Below are 27,188 nucleotides of genomic sequence, written 5' to 3' on the forward strand. Positions count from 1 at the left end.
GAAACAGCAGCAGGCTCCATGTGCAATTATCTCCTGGCCAACGCCAGCACCCTGTTGTCTGCAGAGCGGGGGGATGACCCAGTTATCACACAGACACCACGCTTTCCGAGGCAGCAAGTATGAAAAAGAGGCTTGAAGACAACGAGGGAAGATAAATACATTTGGCCTGTCATCATAACGAGGCAGGATCCAGGACGAGCTGTGGGAGGAAGAACTAGACAGTAGCTAAGGGAGTGGGAAGATAAGAATCAGACTTTCTGTACTGCCAAAGGCACCCTGGTATCAACCTGCATCAGCGATAACAGTTTTCAGTTCCCCCATCTGTAAGGCAGGGTAACACCATTTCCCTACTTCACATTAAAATTGTGAAGAGCTCAAATGTTCCTGCAAGGAAAGCTGTGTCTCCGTGGGATCTGTCCACACAGATGCTGTCAGGAAAGGTAATCTGAATCGAAGACAAGGCGGGACTACCTCCAACTTCACAGCCACCCTGGTAACGATTTGGGATTAAAGCAGTCACCATACTTTTAAGCGAAAATGGCCCCACACAGGAGGCTTAATGCATGTTAATTAATCCCCTTGGAAAAAAAGCCCTGAATTTGGCTTAGCACCCTCTGGGCCACGAGCTCCAGCAGGAGGAGATCGTGATGGACAAACCTGAAACGTGACAAAAACCAGGAGCTGTTCTGAACGCTGCCTGGAACTGGAAAAAAACACGTCCCGAAGCTTGTAAGATCCTACTCGAACAAAAAGACCAATCTTGGAAATGGAAACTAAGGGTCAGGCTTTTTTTTTTTTTTTTTTTTTGAGCAGTTTGTATGCTGGATTTTGCCTCCATGATTCATTCATTAGTAGCCGCGGGGCTGGAACAGAACCCAGACTGCCGAGCCTCCGCGTTGTGCCTGCACCACAGCGCTATTCCTGACAGTTGACTCGCTTCCTTCTCCTGTCAGCGCCTTGCCAAAATAACAGCAAAAGGCAACAGGCAGTGGGTCATCTCTCTTGTCGATCGCCGTGAGGGAAGAATAACTTTGAATCATTCCATTCTTCCCTTAATTCCAGGTGCCTGAATCACTCCTGACTCACAGCTCCCATGCCGTGGCTCTGACTCCCAGCTTCCCAGTTACCCTCCAGCAGATGGAAGCTGCCGGCCAGGGCACACGGACAAAATGCTGCCAGTGACACACGGAGAGACAGACAGGCACCTTCCACGGGCTCGCAAAGGTCACGGGGAAGCATACGTGTTCATTCATGCTTTACATGCAGGCATGCACACTTGTTAAGGCAAATAAGGGCACGCTGGTGTCAGATTATCCAGAGAACTCGGAGCCACCCCTAATGAGGACTGTGGGCTTTAAAGTGCTTGTCACTCGGTGTGACACCGGGCAGAGTTTGACCTCCCAGGAGTTCAGCATCCAGCATGCTGAGCCGCCAGCGTTTCTGGGCTAGGGGAGACGAGACAGTTGCACCGCTAACGGCAACGTCTGAAAAATCAGGAGGGTGCTTTTGTTTGATTACTGGTGTAAAACAAAAATCAGGCCCGCTCTATTTTGGGAAAAAAGAAATCTGACGATGCTTCAAGTCTCCTGCTTATTAACCAGGCAATCTTCCAAGAAAAATGAATTTGCCTTGGTGGGAAAAAATGAGCAGTTGTAAGTAATTCAGTGTTGGCACGTTCATATTTGGAAGTTGAAAACAGTGGATTTTGTTGCATTCATGACAAAGCCAAAGGGGAAGGGCAGAACGTAACTCAAAACAGACGTGGAAGATGAAAATTTATAGTGTAAGATCTCTCTCATTAAAAAACAAAAACAAAACCAGAAAACAAAACCCCAACAAAAACTTTCAACTTAATTTTGAGCAAGCAAAAGCTCCCAGTAGTTTTCACTAGGTTTGCACAGCTTTAGCGTGTAAAAAGACAACAAATTTCGGTGGGGAAGGACTTACATTCTTGCACTTTTCTAGCACGTGTCCAGGGATGCACGTTAGCCAATGGACACACCAGCAGATGTGCTTTTACAGGACTGCAAGGCAGCATTTCGTTAAGGCAAACCCAAGCACCCCCTGCCCTGGAGAAAAAGCCCCTGTCCCCCTCTCCTAGCCCCGGGCTCTCACACGCGTGGGATGGGAGCAAGCAGGGAGGGCAGCTGGAGAACTATGGATGCAGTTGTCTCGACTCTTCCAGGGAGAACCCTTTGGAAGTCCAAACTCACATACCTTCTGATTCACGTACCTGCCCGGCTGCTTTCCGCCTGATTTAAGAGTGGGTTGATTGATAGCCCAGATGCGAGGGGGCTTCCAAAAATATGTGAGGAAGGGAGACTAAATGTTGAACCTGCCAGTGAGAACACCTACACGGCAAAACAAGGAGGGAGAGAGAGAGAGAAATGACTTCTCAAAAACGCAAGAGGGAAAGAACTTCATTATTCCATCTCTTCCTGACTCTTGAACACAGCTTGCTCATGAGAGAGAGTGTTAAAAATATTTCTTTGGAAGTCTCACTAGACAGCTGAAATCTTCCCAGCCCCGTCTCAGCGCCAAGAGGTCTGAATGAGCCGTGTTAACACCAAGGCTGTAAAACTCCCTCTCTCCTCCCTGTTAAACACCTCTCACAGTGAGCTCCCGACACAGGACAAAGCTCTGTCTCCTGGCACACGCACAGCCCACCCAGCTGGGATGTGGGAGCCCTCCCACCAAGTTATCGGTGCTGCAGAGCAAAGGTAGGGCTGGCACCGGTGGCAGGGTCCAGCCGAGCAGCAGGGGACAAGCCGCACAGGACACAGCACACGCGCCCTTTGAGGTTGCAATTCCTCCCACCCCGAAACAGGCTGCATGGGCTGTGATGCTGAACTGCCTCCATCTTTCCACCGAAGCTGCAGTTGGCAGCTCTCTTCCAAACTTAAGGAAGAGTAGCTGTTCCCAAATGGAAAAAGCAACTCCTCTGTGCCCACAAAGTGGTCCTGCTCTGTCCAACGCTCTCCTGAACCACAGTCCCTCTCCTGGTCCTGATGTTCTTACCTGCGTGGTGGAGACCGAGGAGGAGGAGGCTGGGATGGTGCTAGCGAAGGGAGACCGGTTGAGCTGTGGGAGAGACGAGGTACCCTGGTGTGCCAGCAGGCTGGAAGAGAGGGGTGTACTGCACACCGCTCGGAGCACTCCGCCCCCGTGGGAAATAGGGTCCTTGTTACTGGTGTAGATCCCTGCAAGGGGAGGAGACGCGTCAGAGAGCCACGCTCCGCTGCCCTGGAGGCAGTTGCTTTTCTGCAGGGCTCCATCTCAGACCGCGAGAGTGGCACCAACGCACAAGATCAAGTGTAACGGGCACTTCAGCACCTCGTGACCTGGCGTGCAGCGAGGTGGTCCCAGCCCACAGTCCTTCCATCAAAAGGTATCACCAACTTTTCCAGCCTTGCCTCTGCCCCCCCTCTTGTTTGCTCCTCATGCCCAGATGCAATCCGACAAAGAAATCAGAGCGTAAAAGTGACTCAGCGAAGGCACAGGGCAGTGGTAGGAGGAGGCAGTGGACTCAGAGCCCAACTCTGCTGCCCGTGCTAGCCAAGAGAGCCCACTCGCGCTGAGCTAACCTGTTCCCTTCCATGATGCTCAGGGACCCCAGCGGAGCACGGACAGATAAATGAGGAAGAAAGGGAGAGGAGAGAGCTGCTGCTGAGGGAGGGGACCTGTCTGCCCTCCCCCTGGCTCCGGCATGCGGCAGAGGCAGTGCCCAAAGCCGGGTCCTGCAGAGCCCTGCCAACATCTCTCCGCAAGAGAACGAGAGAACAAGCAGGCAGGAGAGCAGGGAATGGCAGCCTCCTCCTCTTTGAAACATCTCTTTGTTGTTCCACAGGGAAGCAAAAAAAAAAATTTGGCCTAAGGTTAGGATGATGGAAGTTGCATGGATTCTTGCAGCTCCTCTCCTCTCCCAGGCAGTGCAGACAAACGGGCCAAGGCTCCCCCGGCGCACAGCAGAACCATACCTCCTCTGCCTTGCGATCTGACCTAAATTGGGGCATCTGCAAACAACCCACAATAGACCGATGACAAGTTCTGCTGCCAGAACGGTGTCAAACCTCAGCCCCTCCTCTGCCTGCTGCCTTAACCCCTTCCTGCCACATGTCCTGGCTGCCCTCATCCCTGCCAGGCCAGGGAAGGGGACCCAGGCTGGGAACAGCTGTAAGCCCCCCAGCAGTTAATGGTGTGCCACTCTCCCAGCCCTGTGTGGATGTGGTAAGACCAGGATGAGAGGTTTTGCTTTGAAAAGAGGGGTTAAACTTCAACCACTTATGAGAGTCCCTCATTTGGGGTCAGAGTGTGGTTGTTGCTGTTTGGCCTGCGAACATCCCTCTCTATTGCTTTGGAAATGGAGCTCTGGCTAGCTGAGGTTTTCCAGCACTTGAGCAAAAAGGGTTTGAAATGCCCCCCAGCTCAGGTCTGCAGCAACAGAGAAGCTGACACGGAGGAGATTCTAGGATGACGGCCAAGATGGAAAGGGAAGACCCAGATGTGGATTTTTATAGCTCCCGGGACTGAATTCAAGGGACTGGACCCTGTGCAGACAGGTCCAGACACCAGCTAAAAGTGATGAACAAGACAGCGGGGCTGGGAGGGACTGCGCACACCTGGAGCCCTAAGGGGGAACATACCTGAACCCAGCAGCGGGGACTCCATGCTGAGGCTGGGCAGGTTCCCCGTGTGGCTGAAGGACCGGGAAGAGTTGCCGATGCTGGAGCTAACGAGAGAACCCCCGGAGAAGGGTGACGAGGAAGTAGACGTGGACCCAGCCAGCTGGGCACCCTCTTTGCTTTTGCCCCCTTTGGGCCTGCCAGGCCCGTGCTTGTTCTTCTTGCTACCCTTGTGCTTCTTTTCCTTCAGCACCTCTCCCTCCTCCATGCTGAGGGATGGCATGCGCTTGTGGCTGCTGCTGCTGCCGCTGGTCCCACTGGTCCCCACCGAGGGGCCGCTGACGGGGTTGGAGGCCTTATAGTCCACGGGGGAAGCATCACGGCCTCTCTGCTGGCTCACCGCGGAGGTAGAGAAGCGCATGATGGATCCAAAGCCTGAGAAGATCACCTTCTGTTCAAAGATGTCCCCCTTCTGGCCTTCATACAGAGGGGAGCAGTGGGAAGAAGAAGAGGAAGAGACAGGCTTCCGGTACTTCTCGTCGTCCTGCTCAAGCTTGGGGAATGTCACAAAGTCCTGGGAGCACTGCAGGTTGCTGCAGGAGGTACCTGGGGGGAGCAGAGAGCAAGCAGATATAGGAAAGCTCCTGGTGGCAGTAACTCAGCCCATAAGGCAACAGCAGCACGGTCACAACGCGGGTCCTCTGGCACAGGCTAGTGACTGAGCTGCAGGACATCCCTGTCACCTCCCAGCCCTGCTCCCCCCGCTGCTTTGATTCTCTCTAGCGAGCCCGAGAGGTGCCTACCAGCAGCCTCATCCCATCCAAACGCGCACGTGTCTGCTCCCCCAGGCCCGGCATCACCACCGTCCCTCCAGCCCCCATGAGGGTCCCAGGAGATGAGCCCCGCTAGCCATTATGACAACAGCTCGAAAAAGAACTGAGCAACGTCAGAGCAGATGGGAGCCCTGCAAGGCTTTGACTCAAAGCTCAGGGGAGGCTGGGTATCAGGTTTTGGCTCAGGTCTCTCCACTAGCACTCCCTAAAACACTGCTGCAGACAGTACCACCTATGGAGGAGAGGGCAGGTGCTGCCCATATTGCCTGTGCACAGTATCCCTTCCCTCCTCCCTCCGCTCAGACATCTGGATTTGTTTTTCCTTGCCTGCGCAGGAGGGGAGCTGTAGCACTCGTCTGACTCAGTTCTTCCCTCTGTGCACTGAGTTAGCAGTAATAAGACTTTTCCCCTTCTGTTCAAGGGGTTAAAGAAATAGCCACCAGCTCAGCTTCACAGCACGAGCTGATGAACGTGGATCTTTACCATTACAGAGATATCAAAGGGGAGCAAAGCCAAACATTACCCCCATTCTCCCCTCGCCTCTTGCTTCTCCTTCACCCCTTACCTGCAGGCTGGAAGGTCCCACTGGATGAAGCCGAGCTGAAGCCAACTGAGCTTTTCCCACTTCCCGTCTTTTTCCCCTTGTGGCTGCTGCCATGGCTCGAGGACTTCTTGCCCTTCACCTCCGACCTGCCGACCTCCGAAGTCTCTTTGCTCCCCTCATGGTGGCTGGTAGAGCCCTGGCAGCGGCAAGCACAGAGGTGACTCACTCAGGCCAGATGTGGCCACAGCAGGGGCTCTTTTTACCAATTTCCCCTTAAGAGAAGTACTCGCCCCCTTTGCCCACAAAGTGATGCTCAGGTCACGTTATTCAGGGGGGGGAAAAGCAACATTTCCCTCTACTGCTGCTCAGTGGCACCAGGATTTATACTGGTAGGGATTACGCTCATCCCATCTAACTGCAGGGAATTAACCAGGGCACTGACAACCAGGGCACAGACAGCAGAGATTCCCCGCGTCGTCAGCAGAGGAGAGTACCTCAGAAGGTTACTCAACCCAAATAAAATCTGAATTTGGCTGCGATTCAAGCGTATTTCAGCTGCATCTCTCAGGTGTGCTATTCTCAGCAAGGTCACTGCACCTGGGGGAACTTGCTCGTCCCTGGGAGTTTCCCTGGGTTCCCTAACGCAGACACTGAAGCAGCTCCCCCGCCAGCCCAGGGCTTTCCAAATCTACCGCAGTAAATATTTCACAGTGACATTGTTAGAGCAGCATCTGACCGTGCAGCAACAGATGCTCTCCAAACCCCATATAAGCCCGCAGGAGACAGTGAAGCAAGGGGGATGAAGAGGCTGGCCAGATGCTAGGAAATCCAGGAGCTTGGGATGAGAGAGAGAAGTGTGGGAGTTTAGCAGGGGGAGAGGGGAACGAACCAAAGCCCAGATCCCCCGGGGCACCCACGCTAGGATATGAAACCTTCACCTTCAAGTCACTTCAAAGCCAAACCAGCAGTGTTCAAAGGTGGCTTCTTGCAAGATATTCCTGCAACCGATCAATATTGTAGATATAGTTCTAATGTGACGGCTACAGCCCGAAATGTAACACCTGTACATTAGTGCAAACACCTTTTATTTCTTACTGAGCAGATACAAGGAAGACACGGAGAAGCACAATACCTTTCTTACATTCCACTATCCCTGACTCCAGATGACCTCTTCTTGGGGAGAGCTAAAGAAAAAAGGGCTTGTAATGCAGACTCATGAATGCCAGATAAAAATCCTTCCCCATTCCTCCCACATGGTTTAATCACTCTGCACAATGCAACAGCTGGCAGCCTAACACACACCAGATGTGCTGGGAATATGAAAGACAGGAGGAAGGGAGTGGTGGAAATTAGGGGGGAGAGGAGGGGGAATCTGTATTTTCTCATCACAGACTCCTGGATGTAGGAGATTAAGCTTCCTTGATTTATGAGCTCAGAGGGAGCATGAAAATCTTTCCGACTTTCCACATCTGCCTGGGGAGGGAAAGGAGAGCAGTGTCTGGGGGCTATGGGAAGTCCTGAGACTGCTCACGAAGTCGCAGGAACGAGATGGCTCATGTCTCAGCAGAAATGCAAAGCCCCAAATTTTCCTCCCATAAATCCACCTCTTTGGAGCTCCGCACAAGGTGCATGAGGCCACAGAAGGGCAGGGGGAAACCACATGAGAAGACATGTTCTAAATCCAGAGTGTCAGGAAGGGAGTGCAGGGCAAGTAATGAATTAGTGCAGGGTGGAAGGGGGAAATTTGAGCTGGGAAATAAATCTTAATTGCAAATCTAAAGAAGAAAAAAAAAAAAAAAAGAGGGTAAGAGAAGCTGAGCTGGCTCAGCTGAAGGCAGTGAACGGACAGACACTCACCTGTCCGTCTGCTCTGACCTCGCAGACCTCCCTGAGGGACTCCCAGAGATGTCAGGGGCAGGATTTTCCCACCTCCTGCCCAAATGCTGCCCTAGATGTTGTTTGCCAAACAGGTCACGGCAGACACTACCACAAGCCCTCCTCACCATAAAGGGCCCTTCTCCAGCGGCCGTTCCAGAGAGCCTGAACCCGGGACAAGGGCCCAAGCACCGCAGCCGGGGAGCAGAGGGAAGGAAACTGAAACCACGCTCAATCCCTTCCCCTCTCTGTGCCTCTATTTCTTTCCCACTTTGCTCCGTGGAGCCTGCAAGCTCTTTGTGGCAGCGGAGCCTTCCAGGAGACACACGTGGACCGCCAAGCACAACACGGCCCCGAGCTGAAGGGGAGGGGTCTGCTACCATCACGCCAATATTAATAATGGCAACGAGGGCTGCAGCCCCACTGCCTCCCTAACGACGGAGATGCTCCAGCCCAGGGCTGCTGCTGCCTAGAGGGAGCAGGACTGGAGAGACCTGCACGCCTGCTGCTTGCCTTGTGCATTAAACTGAGGTCTCCAGCTCTGGATCATCGGCTTTTCTCCAGCACGGAAATCCATGTGTGTGCAGAAACACCAATGTTTCGTGTGTTGCAAACAGGTGTGGGGGGGAGAGCACGCTGCAGAGGAAAAAAAAATAAAATAGGGAAGCGCTGAGGAAGTGAGAGTTCTCTGTCAAAATGAGGCACAGCTACATTTTCAAGGTCTATTTAAAGCAACCAAGTGAAAAATGTCACCAGAACAAACCTGCTGCCCCAGCTGGAGGTGACAGTCTGATGGGGAAACTCCTGCCTCAACCCGGGAGCCGGGAGAAGAGAGACCAAGTCGCGTGGGCACCCAAACGCAGGCATGCACACACCTCCTCCCCCCGGCACTCGCCGTCCGCGAGGGGCTGTACCTGCTTCCTGGCCTCCCTGTGACACTGGGCAGCACCCAAGCTCTTCATTCATTAATTTATTGATGGGAAATCAGAAGAGCATCTCTTTGCCTCCTGATTGGCGAGACGAGCTCCTAGAGGGAACCACTGACTGAAATACAGAAGGGGTGGGGGGAGGCTGGCGCCGCGTCGGAAACACAGAGCGGCTTTGCCCTGGAATAAACTACTGGGGAGGGGAAGCAGGGAGGATGCGAAGGAGGAACAATGCGATGAGAGCGGGAGCGCCTCCAGCCCACGCAGAACAGGGCGATGTGCTGAAGCAGCCACCCGGGCAGGCTGGGAGCATCAGCTGCCTTTCCACACGGGATTGCTGGGGGGGCGTTGGACCAGTCCCCACCAGGAGCTCCGAGCCAAAGCACCAGTACGAGCTGCAGCATCTCCGTGTCCCAGTCACTCGCAACCTTCACCACGTCCCTTCCCTCACCCTCGCGATCGAGCGGCACTGTGCGGCTCTTCTTCGTATGGCAGGGGCAAATCCCCACTCATGTCGGGACAAGGGATGCTACAAGGCTCAGGGATTCTTCCTGCAAAGGTCCGTGCTGAGACACGCTTTGATCAGCGGGGGTAGTTATCAGCCTTCCCCCACAAGCCCCTACCCCATAACAGTGATGGGGAATCTGCCAGAGCCAGGCACAGCGCAGAGGTTCCCAGGATCTGTCAGCTCCAGGCCGATCCCGGGTCGATGCTGAGAGCTCAGATAACAGTGGGAAACCTGGAAAGTGTCCCTGCAACCATGCGCTCTTCCCCCTGCTGTGCTCCCTCTCCAGCACCTGACCGGGAGTGGGTGGGTGTGGGGGGGCCCTGGCATCCACAGCTTCGATTACAAACCCCAGCTCGAGCCAGATGTTGCAGCCCCAAACACACAGCATGTGTGAGTGTGTGTCAACAAGCGAGCATGATGTCTGCAGCTGGCAGGAGGAGGCAGCTGGGGTGGCTTGCAATCCTGCAGATTTACTGCAAGTGCAACCGAGAGCGGCAGGACGGCTCCCCAGGGGCTTTTGCAGGGGGAGGGGAGAGGCACGCCGCTCGCTGTTCGGCTGCTCGCTAACCCCCATCCCAGCACCAGCTACATGAAATGATCCTGAGCACAGAAGCTGGCTCCTGAATTTGCCCAGCAGTGTGTGACTATGGAGCCGGAGCAGCCCTGGCTGCCAGGACTTACTGTAAGGCTCATTGCTCCTTCCCGGCGAGGAACCCTCCTCTGCCCCGGGCCCGCTCCCGGAATGCCATCCTTCCAAAGGGCTGTTCAAAAGCATTATGAGTTGGCAGCATTTTGGCATTTTTGGATAGAGCACGTGAAACAGCCAGGAATGATTATAATCAGAAACTGTTACCCAAAGGGGATGTTTTCTGCCTCCTTCCCACTCCCCAAAAAATCTGTAGGAGCTCCAAGTAGCCAGGATGACAATCAGTGAGAGCCCATATCCAGCACAAATCCACTCTCCACAGCTCTGCCACCTCCAAATCCATCCCAAAGCCCTACCCTGGAGCACCACTGGGGTATTTCCAGCAGGTCGGCTGCTCTGCGTGCTCTCTGGAAGATCTCCTGCCCCTCTTGGAGGGCGATGAAAATCGCATCGCCCAAAGGCACCTCTCAGAGGCAGGAGGAGAGCTCAGAAGAGGTGTTATGAAGGGTGGTTTGCATGCTGTGAATTCACATCCTCGTTTCACTTTCCGGTGCAGATGAGAGCTGAGGCCACACCGCTGTGTTTGCAGCATGTTTATCCCCCAAAGCAGAGCGAGGCAGTGAGAGCTTGTCACTGCACAGACAGGACACGGAGGCCTGACAGAGTCCAAGTGTTGGACAGAATGGTATTTAGATTCCTAAAAGACACAGGGAAGCACTCAGCGAGATGTTCAAAAATCTGGCAGAAGTCAGAGGTCTAGCACAATTGATTTCAAGAGGAAGACTGAAACCACATCAAAGGATCTCCTTCATAACTAAACGGTTCAAGAGGGGAGCAGAAGGTGGACGAGATATTAGGTGAAAATTTGAACTGAAAAAATAAAGCTGGATTGCAAAATTAAAGAAAAATGTGAACCCACAGGGCAGGCTGCCTGAGGGAACAAGGAAGTGGGATATACCACTGTTCCTCCAAAGCAACGAAACATAGCTCCACTGCTGTCAGCCTAAGCTGAAGTAGCTTGAAAAGTCCTGCTACAGAGAATGAAAATCCGTTCCTAAAGGATTGCTGAAAGTTTCAGAGGACTTGTAGCAACATCAGGCACCGGGGCTCAAATGTCTGTTACCCCAGGCTCCTTTCGGGCTAAGCAAACTGGGAGCAGACTGGAGCATGGCTCTGGGTACTGGTAACACCTCTCCGTGTCCTAGTGGCTGGTGCCACACTACAGCCCGCCCGCAGTCCCCGTGCCCGAGGAGCAAGCAGTGCCAGGGCCCTTCTGCTGATTCCTCTGACTGATGCTCCTGCTCCTCGCCACTGGCTCCAGAACACGGGTGACGCTCCGTGCATCCAGCCCCATCCCTGCTCCAGCTCCTGCGCACTGCGATGGGAGCCTGGGACTCACCGGACGTGGTGCCACTTTGGCAACGTTGCAATCAGCATGGTTTTGGCTTCGAAGAGGAAAAAAATCTGTTTGGACATGCTGCATTAATGTGTCTCAGGATTTTACAGCAGTCTCCCTTGTGCAATGTTACACTGGTGCAACTCTCGAGAAAGCCTCGTACAGCCACCCCCCGAGGGGTTTGTGCGGGGTTGCAGCAGCTCTGGGATTTGGGCTGGAGTGGGTACCTTTGGTAACAGAGTTTGAACAATGCTTTGGGATCTGTGCACAAAAAAGCAAGGGAAAGACACTCTCTGTTATGAGGATTAATAGTAACTCCCCAGGGAAACACTAAAACCCTGTCACTCAAGCACAGCTACAGTAATTAGGATCTCCTGAATTTTAGCTTACAAAGAGTTGAAAGCTGCCTGTAAAACTGAATTGCAGCCTTCCCTCCTTACTTATAAAGGCCTGGCAGGGCTTTGGAGGAGACAGTGGGTAATTGTCTAACAACCACTCTAGCTGGCCAAGAGTCAGGTTTTGGATTTCAGTTCAGCTTGAAAATAATCTTCTTAGGCCATCAGTTCCTGACAGCTCTGTTAACTGGGTGAATCTGCTGCTCCCAAAAGCCAGAGCTGAGCTGCCCTAACACCAGCACAGGTAAATCAGGAGTGATTGCAGCTCAGAGGCTGTTCCTCCACTCCTGCAGTAACTTTCTGCTTCTCCCAGCCCAAGACCCATGACACCAGCTTTGCCATTTCAGCTCTGACCTACACCTCCACCCCGCTTGCAGGCTTGGCCTCGCACAGAACATCGAAAATCCTCTCCAGTCCTAACCCAAAGCAACCCTGCGCTGACTGGCAGGAGCTTTCGCTCTTCCAGACTGCCCCTGCAGTGATTCTCACACATGCAGACACTGCTAGCCTGTGAATTTTCATTTTCACAAGGCAGTCCTGCCACATAAAGGACACCCAAGCCTTTCCAAGTAGCATTTCTGTGCACAAAAGGACATTCCTGGGACATGTTGTTTATTTGTTCTAGCAGGAGCTTGGCCCTAGTCCTACTCTCACTTCCACCAGAATAGCCCTGCTAAGGAGTTGCATAAATTTACATCCCCACTACAGAGAGGAGAGTACAACTCCAAAGGTCCAGGTGCTGGAGTAACCTCACTTGTTTCCTGACCCTGCACAACCACAGACTTGGTCCTCACTTTGTTGCACGCAAGCTCGAGTCAAGTGTTTATTCTGCTTTACTGGAGTTTGGGGCTGGCACGCATCACAGAAAGCTCGGGGCTATCCTGATTTACAGCCAGGTGCGAGAGTTCACGTCAGCAGCGTGGTTTCAGCAGTGAACAGCAGAAATACAGACATCCCAACAGTGCCCCAGCAGCCCTGGGCACTGGGCAGACAAACCCACACCAGGGACACCTTCCCAGCAGGGATCCGGATTGCCTCTACACCTCAGGGGCAAGACAGGCCACCACACCTCTGCCTGAATTTTCCTGAAATGGAGGCACTAAAAAGAAACCAGCCTCCCATTGTCTCACCCAGAAAAGCAATTATGCACTTTGAAGATCTTCTGTGCTTCTAAGATTATCTGTTTTTTCCCCCTCAGCTGTATCAGTTTGTCTAATAAAGGATAACACCTCCTCCCACAAGCCTTGCCTTGCTTATCCACCTGCCTGAGCTGTTTACAACGTGGAAGCAGCACAGGCCAAAGCATGGATATTTATCTATTCCGGGAGAGCTTCAGATCTGCACATCTGCTGCAAAGCAGGCTGGCACTTACAGCTCAATCAGCTGGGAGTTTAGCTCCACGATCGCGTCGTCAGTGCTGACAGAAATCAAGACAGCTGCCGTGTTAAAATTCCCAAGGTGGGCATCGAGGTGGGGAGTCGGGCAGAAAGAGTGAAAATGTGACAAATCAGGAATCAAAAGAAATGGACAAGAGCCCTTTCTCTGCTCTTCTGCGCTCTCCTCCTCGCTTCCTACTGGGGCCGACGGTTTCCCCCTGCCCTCCCTCCCCACCCCACATTCCCACGCTCACATCCTGTGGGTTTGGTACCTTCTCTGCAGCGACGGGCACCGAGGATGGGGTAAGGCTGGTGGGAGACTCCGGACGTTTTTTGTGCTTCTGTTTAGGTCTTTCCTTGTCTTTCCGACTCTGCAAAAGAAATCAGAGAGTACTGGAAGGCTAACTTTCCTTCTGCTGAGAATAGCAGTTGTAAGGGAAAAGAAAGGAGGGTGTGTAGGGGTGGATTTACAACCATACATTCATATTGCTCTTTCCTTCCCCACCCATCCACACGAGCCCAGTATCCCTTCCCCCACATACCAGCTTCTGGCTGTGAGCATCCCACTATCTCTAGCCCAGCTGCAGCCAACATCTGGAGTGCAGAATATCAACAGAAGCCCTCGAATCGGTTTATGGTAAGATGATAGGGAAGGACTTAACAAGCCCTGGCTGATTTCAAGAAACCTGAGCTTTCCTCTTATTTCCCCAAAGGGACTCTGTGCCCCCTTACACTCACTCTCTACCTTCTTCAAGGGTTTCTCAGATCAGCGGAGATCTCAGAACCTAGGCTTGAACCTAACCTAGCGATCCCCCACATCTCCCCTCCCAACACAGACAGCTGCTCCGGGTCCTTCTCTGCTAACAGGAGACAGACTATTTAGTTTGATTTCTCCAGCCTGTTTTTTCTCACACTAAAACCCCAGAAAAATGGGATTCTTCAAAATGCAAACCAACGAAAAATCATGGCCTGAGAAACACTGAGTCCTGCCCGCCCTGATTTTATATTCTCTTGACGAACAGACTGTAACCGGGGCTACTCTTACACAGTGCTATCTGCATGTTGATGCGAAAACTGACATATTTTCAGTGAAAGGACTGAAAAAATAGCCCATGTGACATCATCCGTGGGGCCTGAGGATGCCCTGGCCAGCTGGCACACAGGATGGACGGATAAAAGAGCACGCTCCACCATGCATCCCTGCTTCCTCCCTGTTTTCCTCGGCTGCACGCTCCCGTGGGGACACACTCAGCTGACGACACGAGCTTTTCCGTGCCACCGATGTCAGCTGAAGACATGGGTTTCTTCACAGAAGACACAAAAACTTCCGTGCCCAGTTCCAGATTTCCCAGTGTGGCCACTGGTGCATGGACCAGGAGAGCTGCTGTCAGATAAACACCCGCATGAGATGCAGGGCTTAGAAAAATCCATCCTCCTGTGGCTGAGACCTTTTTGTAGGAAAGGATGCCTGTTCTGGGACAAGTCCCTTGCATGGGCATTTTATTCTAGAAGCTGAAGTCCCTGGTCTGGACCAAAGGTGCATGCAGAACAGAAGAGTCACATCGAAATTCATCGACTCTCCAGAAAGATGTTTATTGCTTCCTCATGCAGACAGAGCCCTGAGGCTACAGCTGCCAGCACATGCCAAAGATGGGATGCTGTCAGGGGAAGATGCAATTGCAGCAGATATATGAGCTTCACCGTGTGGTTTTGCAGGGGAAAGAAGAGAGTGGAATAATTAGCTTAGGAAACAATACGCTAAATGGGGGGAAAAAGGGGGCAGGAGGAGGGAGAGAGCAGGAGGAAAAGGCTGGAGAAGGCACGCATGAAGGGAAGCAGAAGAGCTCCAGAAATCAGCACCTTCCAGTGTGGGTTTGGCTGAATTTTCCTGGCCCTCGACAAGGGGGCCCATGCTGCAGCCACCAGCGCCCCTGCGGCGTAACCCTGCCAGCCGCCACGGAAACTTTCCCGGGGATGAGCTGCTGAGAAAAGGAGGAAAATCGAGCCTAGAGCTTCACTGCACTTGCCGAGTCCCCAACCAGCGCTGCCAATATCCATCATTTTATCAGAAGACTCCTGGCGTTTTGCATATCTGCTAAAGCCTCCGTTCCTAGAGCTGCAGTATTTTACAAGAATCTCTGTTTTTCCTTTCTTCCCTTTCTTTAATACACATTTCCAGCGTTGGCAGGGAACAAGGAAAGCTTGAAAATGTGACTTCTGCAGACTAAGTGCTGAAAGACAAATTAAATCTTTACTAAATCTCATCATGTTTTAAATACTTGGGGGCTTCTCTTGCTATAAACTCTCAGTCTCATGGGTCTTCTAGGACAGGAAGATGGGGAAACTGTGGCCCAGGTCGTTAAGCAGTTTGTCACAGCCCGCGTGCACATCCGTGTTCATTATTCCAGCAGCAGTAACAATTTGCACTCACTTAATAGCACACAGCAGAAAGTTTCAACGAGCTGAAGAGAGGTTTTTAATATCCACATCGCATTTTACAAATGGGAAAACCAGGGCACATGGCATGAGAGAACTTGCTGATATTTCACAGAAAGCCATCCATAAATTCAGAAAGGAAAGTCAGGGATCCCCACCCCACCTGGACAGACGCTCGCCTACTTGCGGACGCTGCCAGTGCCACTCACGGAAGCCAGAAATGGAAAACAGGAGCCAGACACCTCATTACAATACATTTTGCCAAATAACTGCACAAACCCTGCTCCTTAAAACTTTCTGAATACCACAAAGCTTATTCTCTCATTTTCAGACCCTGAATCCCAAATGCATTTCAATCACGAAGTTGCAACAGGAGGGAATAAGCTACACTGCTGCAAACGCCAGCGAGACAGCACTGGAATGATTTAATTTCACATATCATGGTCAAGATGAGCCAAGGCAGAGCCAAGCCACTTTGGCTAATGACCAGGAACCTACACACCTACATACACATACACACGTGCACATGCGTTGGGAAAGGCAGGAGCATCCTGACCGTCACGACAGCGAACCATAAAACCTCCCACAATTTCATTGGGATGGCAACCACCAAACTCACATCCTCCAGCTTCAGAATCCCAGCTGTCTCCTGTCTGAAAAACCTCCCTTCACTGCCGGCAGCGCAGAGTCTGCAACAGCTAGCTGAGCAGTCCTCCGGTTATCTGTAGGAGTGCGTACATATGTATATATTCAGCAAGAACCCAGCCTGCACAATAGGGACCAGATTTCTGGAATGCCTCCACTCCCATTTAGATGCTTGAATAAATGGTCAGGTTTTTCAAAAAAACTAAACGCGGAGTGTCGAGCTCTTTTGAAGATCTGGCCCCCGACTACATGTGCTGAGCAACTGCACTCAAACTACTTACAAAATCTGTCCCACAGAGACCAGTCATCGTGCTCTGCTCAAAGGACTGCATTGAAACCAGAACCACCGCAGCCTGTCGAGGAGCTCAGCCCCACTTCTGCTCCACGTGCCTGCACGCAGCCCAGGCCATGTCCTCGGGCACACCTTGCTCCTCCATCCTGCTTCCCAAGCACTTCTCCCCCTCCCACACCACCTCCTCTCCAGGCTCTGCGTCACTTCTGCTCCGGCAGAGCAGAAACCTGCAGGACCAGGAGCACCCTGAGCTACAGCCCTTATGCTTTGCAGTCTGGGTGCCCGCTGCCTTTGCACACCCATCTCCCACCCTCCAGTTACTCTCTAATACTTCTGGGTACTCAGAAAGGCAACAGAATCTGACATCTTCTGCAATATTACCGGAGAAACGCAGTGCCCCATGTAGAACAGGCAGGACAGCTAATTCCGTTGCCCCACGGATGCTGTACAGACGAGCTGTGGGAGGCACTGGTGGGTTGCGCCGGCTGCCCCCAGACCACGGCACAGCGAGGGTCCGGCTGCTCCATCACTCCTGGCGATCTCGCCTGTGATGACAGTCCCTCAGACAACCCTGGGTGTTCCCCAGCTTGCACCAGAGGCTTTTAAACGTGTGGGTTCTCTTCAGGAACTGGAAGGCTCCAAATGCTTCCTGCAAGAGCCGCAGGGTGCAACGGGAGGGGAAGGCGAGGGGACGGGGTGGGGAGCAGCACTTTCCCCTGCCTCTCAGGTGCTCCGGCGTTTCTGCATCCAGCACTTCATCTCCCTGGCACACAGACACCCTCCTCTGCAAACCCTCCTTCCAGGAAAACTTCACAGACAACGCCGCCACTGCCAACAGCCCAGCCTGCCCACAGAGACCTGCCTGGATGTGCCACGAAGCAGGAGTCAGGGGAGGAAGAGGAGGAGGGAGGGTGGATGCACTGCGAGAGCAGGAAACCATTGGACACCCCCATCCCAGCTCTGCAAGCAGAAGCCCAGCCCTACCTTGCAGCTGCTCGGCGCTCCCTGCAGCAGGCTGGCTGGCTGGGTGAGTCTGCAGGGAATGTGAACCTGCCCCCAGCAACAAACTTCACGGAAAACAAACTTTCCCCGGGCAGGACTGAGCAGCTGGGGCTTGGCATATGGGCACAGAGCAGGCCGGGGGGAGCGTGGCTGCAGCGGGGGCGTGCCGGCGACACAACCTCCCTTCAAGCTCCCCAGCGCAAGAGGAACGGAACAAGAGCTCTCGCTGCCAAAAAGGGTTGTGCACAGCTCCTCTCGCTCCCCCCACCGCCGTCTCCCCTTCCCTCAAGCCCCTTCTTCTAATCTGCTGGACACCAGCAGTTGTATCATCAAATGGAGACTGGGCAGGGGAAGGAGGGAGAGAAAAGCTGGGAAGAGCCAAGTGGGCTCTGCTGCTCCCTCCCTCTTTCCCAGGCTCTCTGAACTCCCTCGCCCGGAGGAGGAGGAGGAGGACTGGCTCTGGGCTGCAGCCATGGCAGCCGCAGCGAGGAGGAAGGCAGCACCGGGCAGAGGGATGCTAAGCCCCTGCCTGCAGCCTGGCTTGCACCAGGGCCGTGCTGGGGATTTCATGATTTCATGAGTTTGCCTTGAGACACACTGAGTGCATCAGAGTTTTCACACGAGGACTCACGGCCGGCCCTCGCGGGGCTCTCAGATGATTGCTGCACCCCCTGCTCATGGGAGGATGTGCTGGGGGCGGTTAAACACCCACATAACAGGAGATCACAAAGAGTCGGTCAAGGATGCTAGAAAACAAGGCTTCTAAAGCTGGACAAGAGCAGATTTAGGTTCTGTACTCCCTCCCAAAAAACCTGTACCGGTCTTGCAAGCAGCCACCTGCATCCCACTTGAACAACAAAAAAAAAAAGTCCCTTTGCCCTTTGGTGCCTGTGTGGGCATAAAACTCCAAGAGGCAGACCACCGCCACCAACTCGCCTGCAAACACAGAGCCCCGCACAGACCCACTGGGTTTAGATTCCAGCCCAGTTCACCTTCTCCAGAGTGCGAAATCTGCCAGGCTGGATCCTTGGCTCCTTTCCTCCGCTGGCACCAGCTCTAGACAGACAGGCGATGGCAGCGGGGAGACGGACTCTGCCGTGCATCTGCTTGGCTGCCGCGGGACTGGGTGCTTGTGCCCTGCTCCGGCTGGTGCTAAAGGGACAAAGGGGTCAGGACAGACAGAGTCGCTGTACCCCCATAAAGTGGCCCCCTGCCCCGTGGCTAGGGAGGCGGTCAGTACCCAGACCTCAGGAATAACTGCAGTTGGGCTTATTTACCCCAAGCGCCTGCCTCTCCTTCCTATGTCACAGGGCAGGGACCGTTCCTCTCGTAACAATATCCCAAATCCAAATTAAAAGTCCCCTGATTTAGCTTATGGGTTCCAGGTGTTCGCTAAGGCTAACGCTGGACCAGTGTCTCCCTCCATGGGATATATACGCGTAAAAATGTTGTAGCGCACATGCTCCTGTCTGCTCCTGGTGTGACAAATTTCATTCCACGCAGCATGGTAATTTTTTGCTGTTTGTTTCAAGCAGACAATATAGGTGACGGAACATCTGTACTTCATTCAACCCCTGTGCGTCATCCAGCATTTTCTCGGTATTTAGCTATTGTTTTCTTTCTTTCTTTCTTCTTTCTTTTTTTAAACAAACCAACCCTGCAATGGCTCCCACAGGGTAGAGCACAGGCATTGCAATGCCAACCCCAAAGAAAGAAATAGGGCTGGTTTGACTAGGGCTTGCTATGTTCTTGGGAAAACCCAAAGCCTGGAGATTTTCAGGACAGCACAGAAGGAAATGCTTGGGCTGGTATCATTTGTGCCTGGAAGAGGCAGGGGATGCTGACGCTGGCCTCACATCACAATTGTCCCTTGTTCCACAGAGAACAAGACTCTTCACAAATGCTGAACTGTTTTACAGCAAGGCTTAGGAGCCCAAATCCTGAGTTTTTGCTGTCTTACTGAAGCCACTGGGTCAAATCCTGCGCCTCTCAGTCATTAACTCAGCCAGAGTTTTCCTCCATAAAGCCTGAGTAACCAGCCCCAGCCCTGCACGGGAAGGGAGCTGTCAGGCACCGAGCTCCTGCTGGAGCAGAGAGCCACCAGCACCTGCAGCCCCAGGACTCAGCCCTGCGCTCTGGTCTGCTGCTGAGCCATCAGCTCCCCCCGCAACGCCTCCAGCTCCGCGAGGACGAGACCAGGCGGCTGCACAGCTGGACAAGCTCAAGAAAAAGCTGTTCTACTTCAGGTCAGCGCAGCAGCACGCCCAGTTCCCCTGAAACACGTGCGATTAGATCATGTACTGCTAGTCACGTCCTCCCAAACCATGCGGGAACTCACGGTTCAACCTCCTCTGCGGGTACCCCGTGGAAAGGTGCATGCTCCCCCCCGCCTCGCACCCAGACCCCGCACTTCATAACCGCTCCCAGACCTGGAAACTCCACAAAACCCCTGGAGAGTGCCTTCCTGACTCCGTCCATCTCAGCAGCTTTGCACACCTCGCTCCCCTTTCCCCTCTCTAAGTGGAAGGAGGTGATTTTGCACTTGCGCGGTGGCCTTGCCAAGCAATCCCGGCCCTGGAAGGGGCCTCCATGGGATCTGCTGCTCGCAAACCCGATCCGGAGGGGAGGAATGGTGAGGGAGCAGCGAGACGGAGTCTCTGCACGTTTGCGAGGAACCCAGAGGCTAACAATAGTGGCAAGCGCCACTGAGAAGCCTATAAATAAATCCATCTTCCTCCCGTTTTCACTCTCCCCCTGGCGCTGACCTGCTTTCCAACCAAAACCGGGAAGCTGAACCTCCCCTGCTCCTACCTGCCAGGCACGTGACCGCGCTCCCACCCCCGCCACCGGCCGCTGTGCAAATATAGAAACCCTCGTACGGTCCCCAGCCTTGGACTTACAGCGTCTGTCAGTTATAATTACAGCTGAGCTCTCCAAAGCCGCCGTCAATCTCCCCGATCCTGCCCTCTCCCCCACCCCTTCTGCCTGCTTGTTGGCTAAAAATAGCACGTTCCAGTACAGCCCTTCACCTTGTGCCAAGCGCGCGCTCCCCGGCCGTGGCACAGATGCTCTTTCTCCCTCCCGCCTCCTCCTCTCCTCGCGGCAGCTGAACACACAAGAGGAGTAAATATTCCTCGTCCGCTTTAGCCTCGTCCGCAGCAGGAAAGTTACCGACGCGGTGTCGGCAGCGAGGTTTGACTTGTTTGCCCGTGTATCAGGTATGGTTTGGGCAAACTTCCCAAACACGTAATGGACATGGTGGGCAGCCTTTCAAACTGGATATTGCGGGATAACCTCTGTAAATAAAGAAGGAGACGGCTTTCCTGCCCACACAATTTATGGACTCTCAGCCGGGCACGCCAGGAGGGTGGCAGGAGGGATTAACCGATGGCCGGGCTGCTTTGGGAAGCCTGGATGCCCTTGGCCCCTGGAGACTGGGCTGAGATCCATCAGACTCAGGCCACATAACCCACCGGCGTGTCATCGGGCTGTTTCTGGATGTGGGTCACTATCATGACCATTCAAAATTGTTTATGCATTGTGAGGATGCCTAGTGCAACAAGACAAAAACAAACAGAAAAGTAGTAAACAGCCAGACACCTATGGCAAGACTTAAAAAGATTTCACGCTGCGATTTGCAGGGGTATCACCAAGTGTTTATACAACACGGGAAATCTGGCTGTTGGCTATAGTGGAATATATCCAGAGCTTGCTTGGGAAAGTAATAATTCTGGATTTCTGCTAACAAAAAACAGGATATGGCCCATAAAGTATTAAAAACTCTCTCACCATACCAGAAGTGTCCCTGTAGAAGTGATTTCTGCTTCAGATCTTTTCAGATTTCTGCTTTGATACTGCAAAAGCTTTTTTAGGTAGGGAAGAATTTTTATTCTGCTACCATTTGTCTCAGAACCTGAATCCTCCAAAACATGTGTGTTCTGCCTTTTAGGGCTATTTACTGTCATAAATAACAAATATTTCTCAAGCCTCTGGCTGCCTCACTTCTGGTACAGACCCTTCCACCCTGGAACCTCCATCCCCACCAGGACACAGGAGTTTGCTGGGATTGTGCCTTACACCTTCACTGCTGCTTTCCCTTGAAATACGAGCATCCGTCACGTGAGTCAGTTGGTTAATTATGAACCTTGGTGTGCTGTTAACACGTCCTGTAACACTGCAGCAGTTTTGATGAGCACCTCTTAACCAGCAGAGTCAGATAAACAACCATCATACCAATCAGACCTGGCACGCGATGTCCTTCTAAAGAATTATTTAACAAAAATAAACTATTTTCACAGGTAGACTTGAAGCAGGTGGAATCCCTGTGGCTGGTTAATCTGACTAACAAAGTACTACCCAGTTTATACTAATTATTGTTCTTGCCTACAATTCACCTGCCGGCCACAATGCGGATTACTCATCAGGATCTTTTTGTTCTTTAAAACTTGGGCTCGAGCTGCTGCATTTAAAACCCCAGCCTCAACTACTTCAGATCAGCTCAGTACCTGGAAACCGCAGCACAATGTCACCCTCAGAGTGAACTTGCCCCAGGACAGAAAGGGGAAAGTTGCACGTTTCACAGGCGTGTTCTGCCAGGACCCCTCTGAATGTGCAAACTTGGCCTCATGCTCCCCACGGCTGCGCTGCTCGATTTGCACACGCGAAGCCTGTTTGCAAACGCAGCCGCTGTTCAGATCTCTGACTGTGACACTCTGCAGGGTCAGGGCTCATCTGAGGAGCCACCGGTGCTCCCCGCACACTCTTCCCCTTCTCACCTCCGTCCCGCACGACTGTGCCTCTCGGGGTTGACAAACTCTGTGCGGATCTTACCTTCTTTGGCCTTTCGTGGTGAGAGACGTGCTTCTCTTGAGCAGGGGATGTGGATCGACTCCTTCTTCCAGCAATGAAGGAGCTCCCTCCAGAGTGACGTGAAGTCTTCTGAGATAAGTGGGGAAGGGGAGAGGAGATAGAGAACAGCAGAAAAAGGAGAGAGAAAGAGGAAAAATAGTGTTATAGAGTCCAGCTTTCACTGTTACAGTGAGCCAAGTTACAGTAAATGGCTTGTAACTCTGTTTGTACTGGATGCCCAGCCCAGTTCCCAACCTGGCTGGGTACCACAGCATCCTGGTGGGCTTACAAACAGCGTGTGGATCTAACTCCCCAAATCCTTGGTTCTTGGTGGCCTACACGCATCGACACTTCTAAGAAGAAAGGCACAGCTGCTGAGAGAGCATTCTATAAACAGGATAAAGGGCAGCAGCGACGCTGCTCAGACAAGCCAGGTCTCCTGAACAGCAGTGTCCAGCTTTCCATCCTGAGTGGGGTGTGGGGGGCGCGTGGATACCCCATTCTCAGACCCCAGGCACCAGCAGAAGTCCTGCCATCTGTCTCAGCATCAGTGAACCTGACACAGAGATACTTGTGTCCGATGCTGAGGGTACCTGAAGGGCCAGGAAGGTGTCCTCCAGTCTGACTTTGCGGGGAAGTTCAAGACATCAGTCACTGTAAGTGACAGCACTGATAAGCGGGAAGGAAAGTGGGGAAGGCCAGCAACAAAGGAGCCACTGAGACACAAAGCTGTGGTGAGAGGATCAAGTTTCCTTTTTGCTGGAGGGGGGGAGAGCAGGTGTCTACTAATTATGCAGAACAGGAAAAGGGTTCCTCTCTTTCCTCTCAGTAGTGTAATTAATAGGGGGAAGTCCTTTTCCCCAAATATCCCTCAAACAGTGAATGACTCCATGTCTCTTCTTGGCTGTCTCTGTCCTCAGGCAGAAGTTTTGGCTGTTCTGTGTCACCCTCAGCTACACCCCTAGCTCCCTGGAGCATCAAACATCATGGGATGTTTGGGATTTAATCTTTATTTTTTGGGGACTTACCCTTCAGCCATACAGAGTGGGCCAGGGAAGCCAAAACAGATGGGAAGAATTCAACCCCTAGTTTTGGATATGGGTTTAAAGATGCTATAGAAATGCAAAATATAAATTAATCTTTATTCCTAAGTGACTCTGACTGAATGGCTGAAAAGGGAAGCAGGCTGCAGAGCTTGTTTATGTGTTCTTGGCATTTCTTACTGCTCTGAGCACAGATACAAGCTAGGATGAAGACAACGCCTTTCATGTGACAAAAAAACTCCACTGCAGGGATGAAGAAACTCACCATTTTATTGAAGTGGTACTTGCAGTAGCCACAATATTTGACATTGTCGACTTCTAGGACTTCCTCTTCACACAAGAGGCCAGCCATCTGGGCGCTGAAATACATGCAATTAGGAGGAGGACAAAGCAAACTCTACAGGCAGACCACATAAAGGGCAAAGAATAGTTCAGGATACCCAGGCAGGGTCTTGAAGTTTCCTGTTCTGCTTGGCAAATGGTATGCAAGGAGGGGGAAAAAAGTTCAGACTATTTTTAATTCATATTAAGATCTTCAAAATTGTCAGTACTTTTCTACCAGATTGTTTTGCCATTTTTGTTTTTCTTAAGGGAAGCCTGGGAGACCAGTAACAGTTCCAGTAAAAGACAGGTCATGAGTAAGGAATCCATGGAAAACTGGGAATCTCCCTGTTCTGCTGATAGGCAGTGTTGTTTTCAGGCTGCGAGGGTACATGAGGATATCAGCCCTTAAAATCATCTAGATGATACTCCTGCATGTGCTCTGCTGGAGAAGGAACATTCCTGGGTTGTGACTCATCTCTTCTCTTCTTGGATTCCACATACTCTTAGGGAAATCCCCAGCCTTCCTCCTCGGCAGAGAGGGCTCACTGCTGAAACCTCAGCCTTCCTGGGGAAGTTCCCCTCACAAACTGAGCAAGGACAAGACACCCCTTGCACAAAATAAACCCAGGGTGATTAACCCAACTCCCCACACCACCCATTCAGTGCGGCCTCAAAGCCATAGCAGAAAAACCAATGGCTGGGGCTATTCTTGGGGTGATGCTGGGGGGAACTCACCAGGTGACATGGAACGCTTGCCGGCAGCCGTGGCGGTTACAGGCCATGCATGCTCCAGAGGCTGCTTTGCTCTCCCTGCCCTGCTCTTCACAGATGTAGCAGGTCTGCAAAAAAAATAAAAGCGGTCAAAGAGGCAGAAAAAACGCCTACTTCACTCTCACTGCTCACCAGAAGGCAAAGCCTTCAAGAACTCATAACTCTGTGTCCAGTCACCTCCCTCCTATGACAACAGCTCTGGGTTATTTCTCAGTGGCATGCTCAGAGCTCATACATCTTCTTTCTCTCCCCAAATAACAACCGTGTCAGATGAAAACATGGAGTAATCAACATGCAACTCCAAGGTGGAGGCTGCTCAAGTTGCAGGGAGTTGGGGAAGAGAGAAATGGAGGAAGAAAAAGTTATTTGCAAGAATGGGGATTTACTTCGTTAGTTATTCTCAAAGGAATCTGAGTACCTGGAAATTAAAATAAATTGGACAGGAAATATGGTAGAATAAGATGACCCCAAAAACCACGGCGGGGCAAGTACGCTTGGGGCAGCCGGAGAAAGAGATGGCCTTACCTTGTTGAAGCGGTCATGGGGTACATACTGCAGGACAATCGGCTCCATGGTGAGCACGTTGGCGAACTGCACCTCTGGGATGTACAGCGCACAGACGACATGGGCCCACCCTGGGGAAGCAAACCAGAGAGCGGAGATTCACATGGGGCAACCCAGAAGAGTCTCAAACTCAGAGAGGGCTGCAGACAAGCATGGGAGGGAGAGAAGGAAGAAAGCGTAGGAAGGGAGCCAACTGAAGTTAGATGTTAGATTTGAAATGCTGCTTGTTGTAACTTGGTTAGCAATCAAATCCTTTGTGGGTGAAAGATGGATGGATACCACCTTCAGATTAAATAAGGAGGCAGAGATTTCTTTGGGAAAAGAAATGTACAATGCTCGTTGTTCTTAAAAGCACTCCCTCAGGACTTGAGACCCAGAGCTGAAGACCTAACCAAACCCAGGAAAAGCATCCAAGCAGTAAATGATGCTGATGGGACAGGTTTAACCCGTAGTCCCATGCCACTGGAAACAAAGCTCCTTTTACTGGCTGTTATCAATGGCTAAAGAAAGGTCTTTTTCAGCAAGCCAACTGAGATTAAAATCTAAATCCACCAAGACACCTCCCAAATCAGATGTGTAAATTGAAATTTCATCTGGTCAGGAGAGAACCAAGAAAGTTTGAAGGTCAGGAGCCTTCGGAGGCTGATCCACACTGGTATGCCTACTGCACTGGAAGGATTTAGCTAGAATTAGGATGGATTCACCTGGGCAGGCGGAAATAAACTCCATGATTACAGAATCACCCAACACTGTAAGCACTTGGGCTATATAATTCTGTACAGTGACATGGTTGTAACACTTCTTGTGCCTGACCTGACCAAACCATGTAATAACACGTCTGGAGGCAGATGCTATGTTATATATAAAACAATCCCCCAATGTGACACTTGTGCTATTGCACTAACGCTCTCGGCGCTTATGACCAGCTCTAGTAGATGGTTCTACAAAATATCCTGGCTTAGGGCTTCTCTAAATATGGGATCTACCAGAATAAAGATCTCCTTGCCTAATTTAACTTTTTGTGTATTAAGGTAAGTGGCAGGTAGGTACAGAAGCCTTTCCAGCCTACCAGGTTTGGAAAAAAAATTATGTTTGATCTATACAGCCAGTAGCATCAATAGCTACAAGCTCTGACAACTGCAATCATGCTCCACAGTCCTTCACAGCACCAGAGGCTGAGAAGCACCAACGAGGAGCAGATAAGTCCTGCAGAGAAATACATCTCTGCTGTGTCCTGGTCCCTGCTCTCGGATGGGGACTTCAGGCTGAGGCTCTGGCAACTGGAGGATCACACTGCTGCTGTGCAAGCGTGCAGCAAATAACACAGCAACTTCCACATTTCTGTACACAATGCCAGATCGTGCACCGATTCCTGCAAGGTTAAGCTCAAGACACTGCACGTTTCAGGGGCTGGGCTTCGATGCCAGCCAGAGGTCAGGCAGGTTCCCCGCCAAGGAAAGGTCTTCATGTCATGGAGGCTTCAGAAAGTGAAGTTTTATAAGAAAAATCAAAGTATTTTCATTCCTCCTGAGCCTCCAGCCTTCCCTTTCTGGCGACATTGGCTCAGAAATGAATTATTTTGTGCCTGGGACAGATGCTGAGTCCCCGGCTGCTCCGCACGACACACCCGGCGCTGCGCAGAGGTACTCACCTCCGTTGTCGGTCCGTTTCAGGGCTCCATCTTTGTGGGGACACAGTTCACATCTCTTGAAATTAGAGCAGAAACAACAAGTTTAATCGAACTCCCGGGGGCGCGGGGCCAGAAAAAGAGATGATTCATTTACAACAGGGTTCTGAAAGATGGAGCTGCTTTCAAAGAGGGGAAGTGGAAGAAGGGCTGAGAGCGGTTTGGGTGCAAGAAGATACTCTGACACAGCTCGATATCATCCCGTCTGACGGGGACGTATTTAAACCCTCAGCCCAAGAGCCACGGGGCGACAAGCCAACCATGACTTTCACGAGGGTTTTTTTTTTTTAAAAAAAAAAAAGAGTTTTAGTTTTTGCGGTTGGGGAGTAAAACTGAAAACCATGACTCAGAGAGCAGAAGGCAAATAAAAAAGAAGTCATTATCTATCTTTGCCTCTTTCCTTCCTTCCCTCTTTCTCTTGCAATACTTTTTTCCAGCCTCATGAGAGGCGGGGG

The 27,188-nt window shown here is 52.0% G+C and overlaps 1 protein-coding gene across 1 annotated transcript in view; it reads right to left on the reverse strand.

The window, feature by feature from the left end:
• Positions 1–2,233: 2,233 nt before the first annotated feature.
• The window catches only part of MLLT6 (myeloid/lymphoid or mixed-lineage leukemia (trithorax homolog, Drosophila); translocated to, 6), a gene marked incomplete at both ends in the record, with an annotated part of 29,499 nt that continues 4,544 nt past the window's right edge, over positions 2,234–27,188 (reverse strand). Inside the window, 10 exons of the mRNA XM_010083108.1 lie at positions 2,234–2,351; positions 3,019–3,200; positions 4,644–5,228; positions 6,021–6,195; positions 13,394–13,492; positions 22,327–22,434; positions 23,653–23,746; positions 24,447–24,550; positions 25,008–25,117; positions 26,698–26,752. Of these exons, the coding sequence (XP_010081410.1) occupies positions 2,234–2,351; positions 3,019–3,200; positions 4,644–5,228; positions 6,021–6,195; positions 13,394–13,492; positions 22,327–22,434; positions 23,653–23,746; positions 24,447–24,550; positions 25,008–25,117; positions 26,698–26,752 (1,630 nt within the window). The remainder of the gene's footprint in view (positions 2,352–3,018; positions 3,201–4,643; positions 5,229–6,020; positions 6,196–13,393; positions 13,493–22,326; positions 22,435–23,652; positions 23,747–24,446; positions 24,551–25,007; positions 25,118–26,697; positions 26,753–27,188) is intronic.

Source organism: Pterocles gutturalis, unplaced genomic scaffold, assembly GCF_000699245.1.
Source record: "Pterocles gutturalis isolate BGI_N339 unplaced genomic scaffold, ASM69924v1 scaffold20315, whole genome shotgun sequence".
Taxonomy (NCBI): domain Eukaryota; kingdom Metazoa; phylum Chordata; class Aves; order Pterocliformes; family Pteroclidae; genus Pterocles; species Pterocles gutturalis.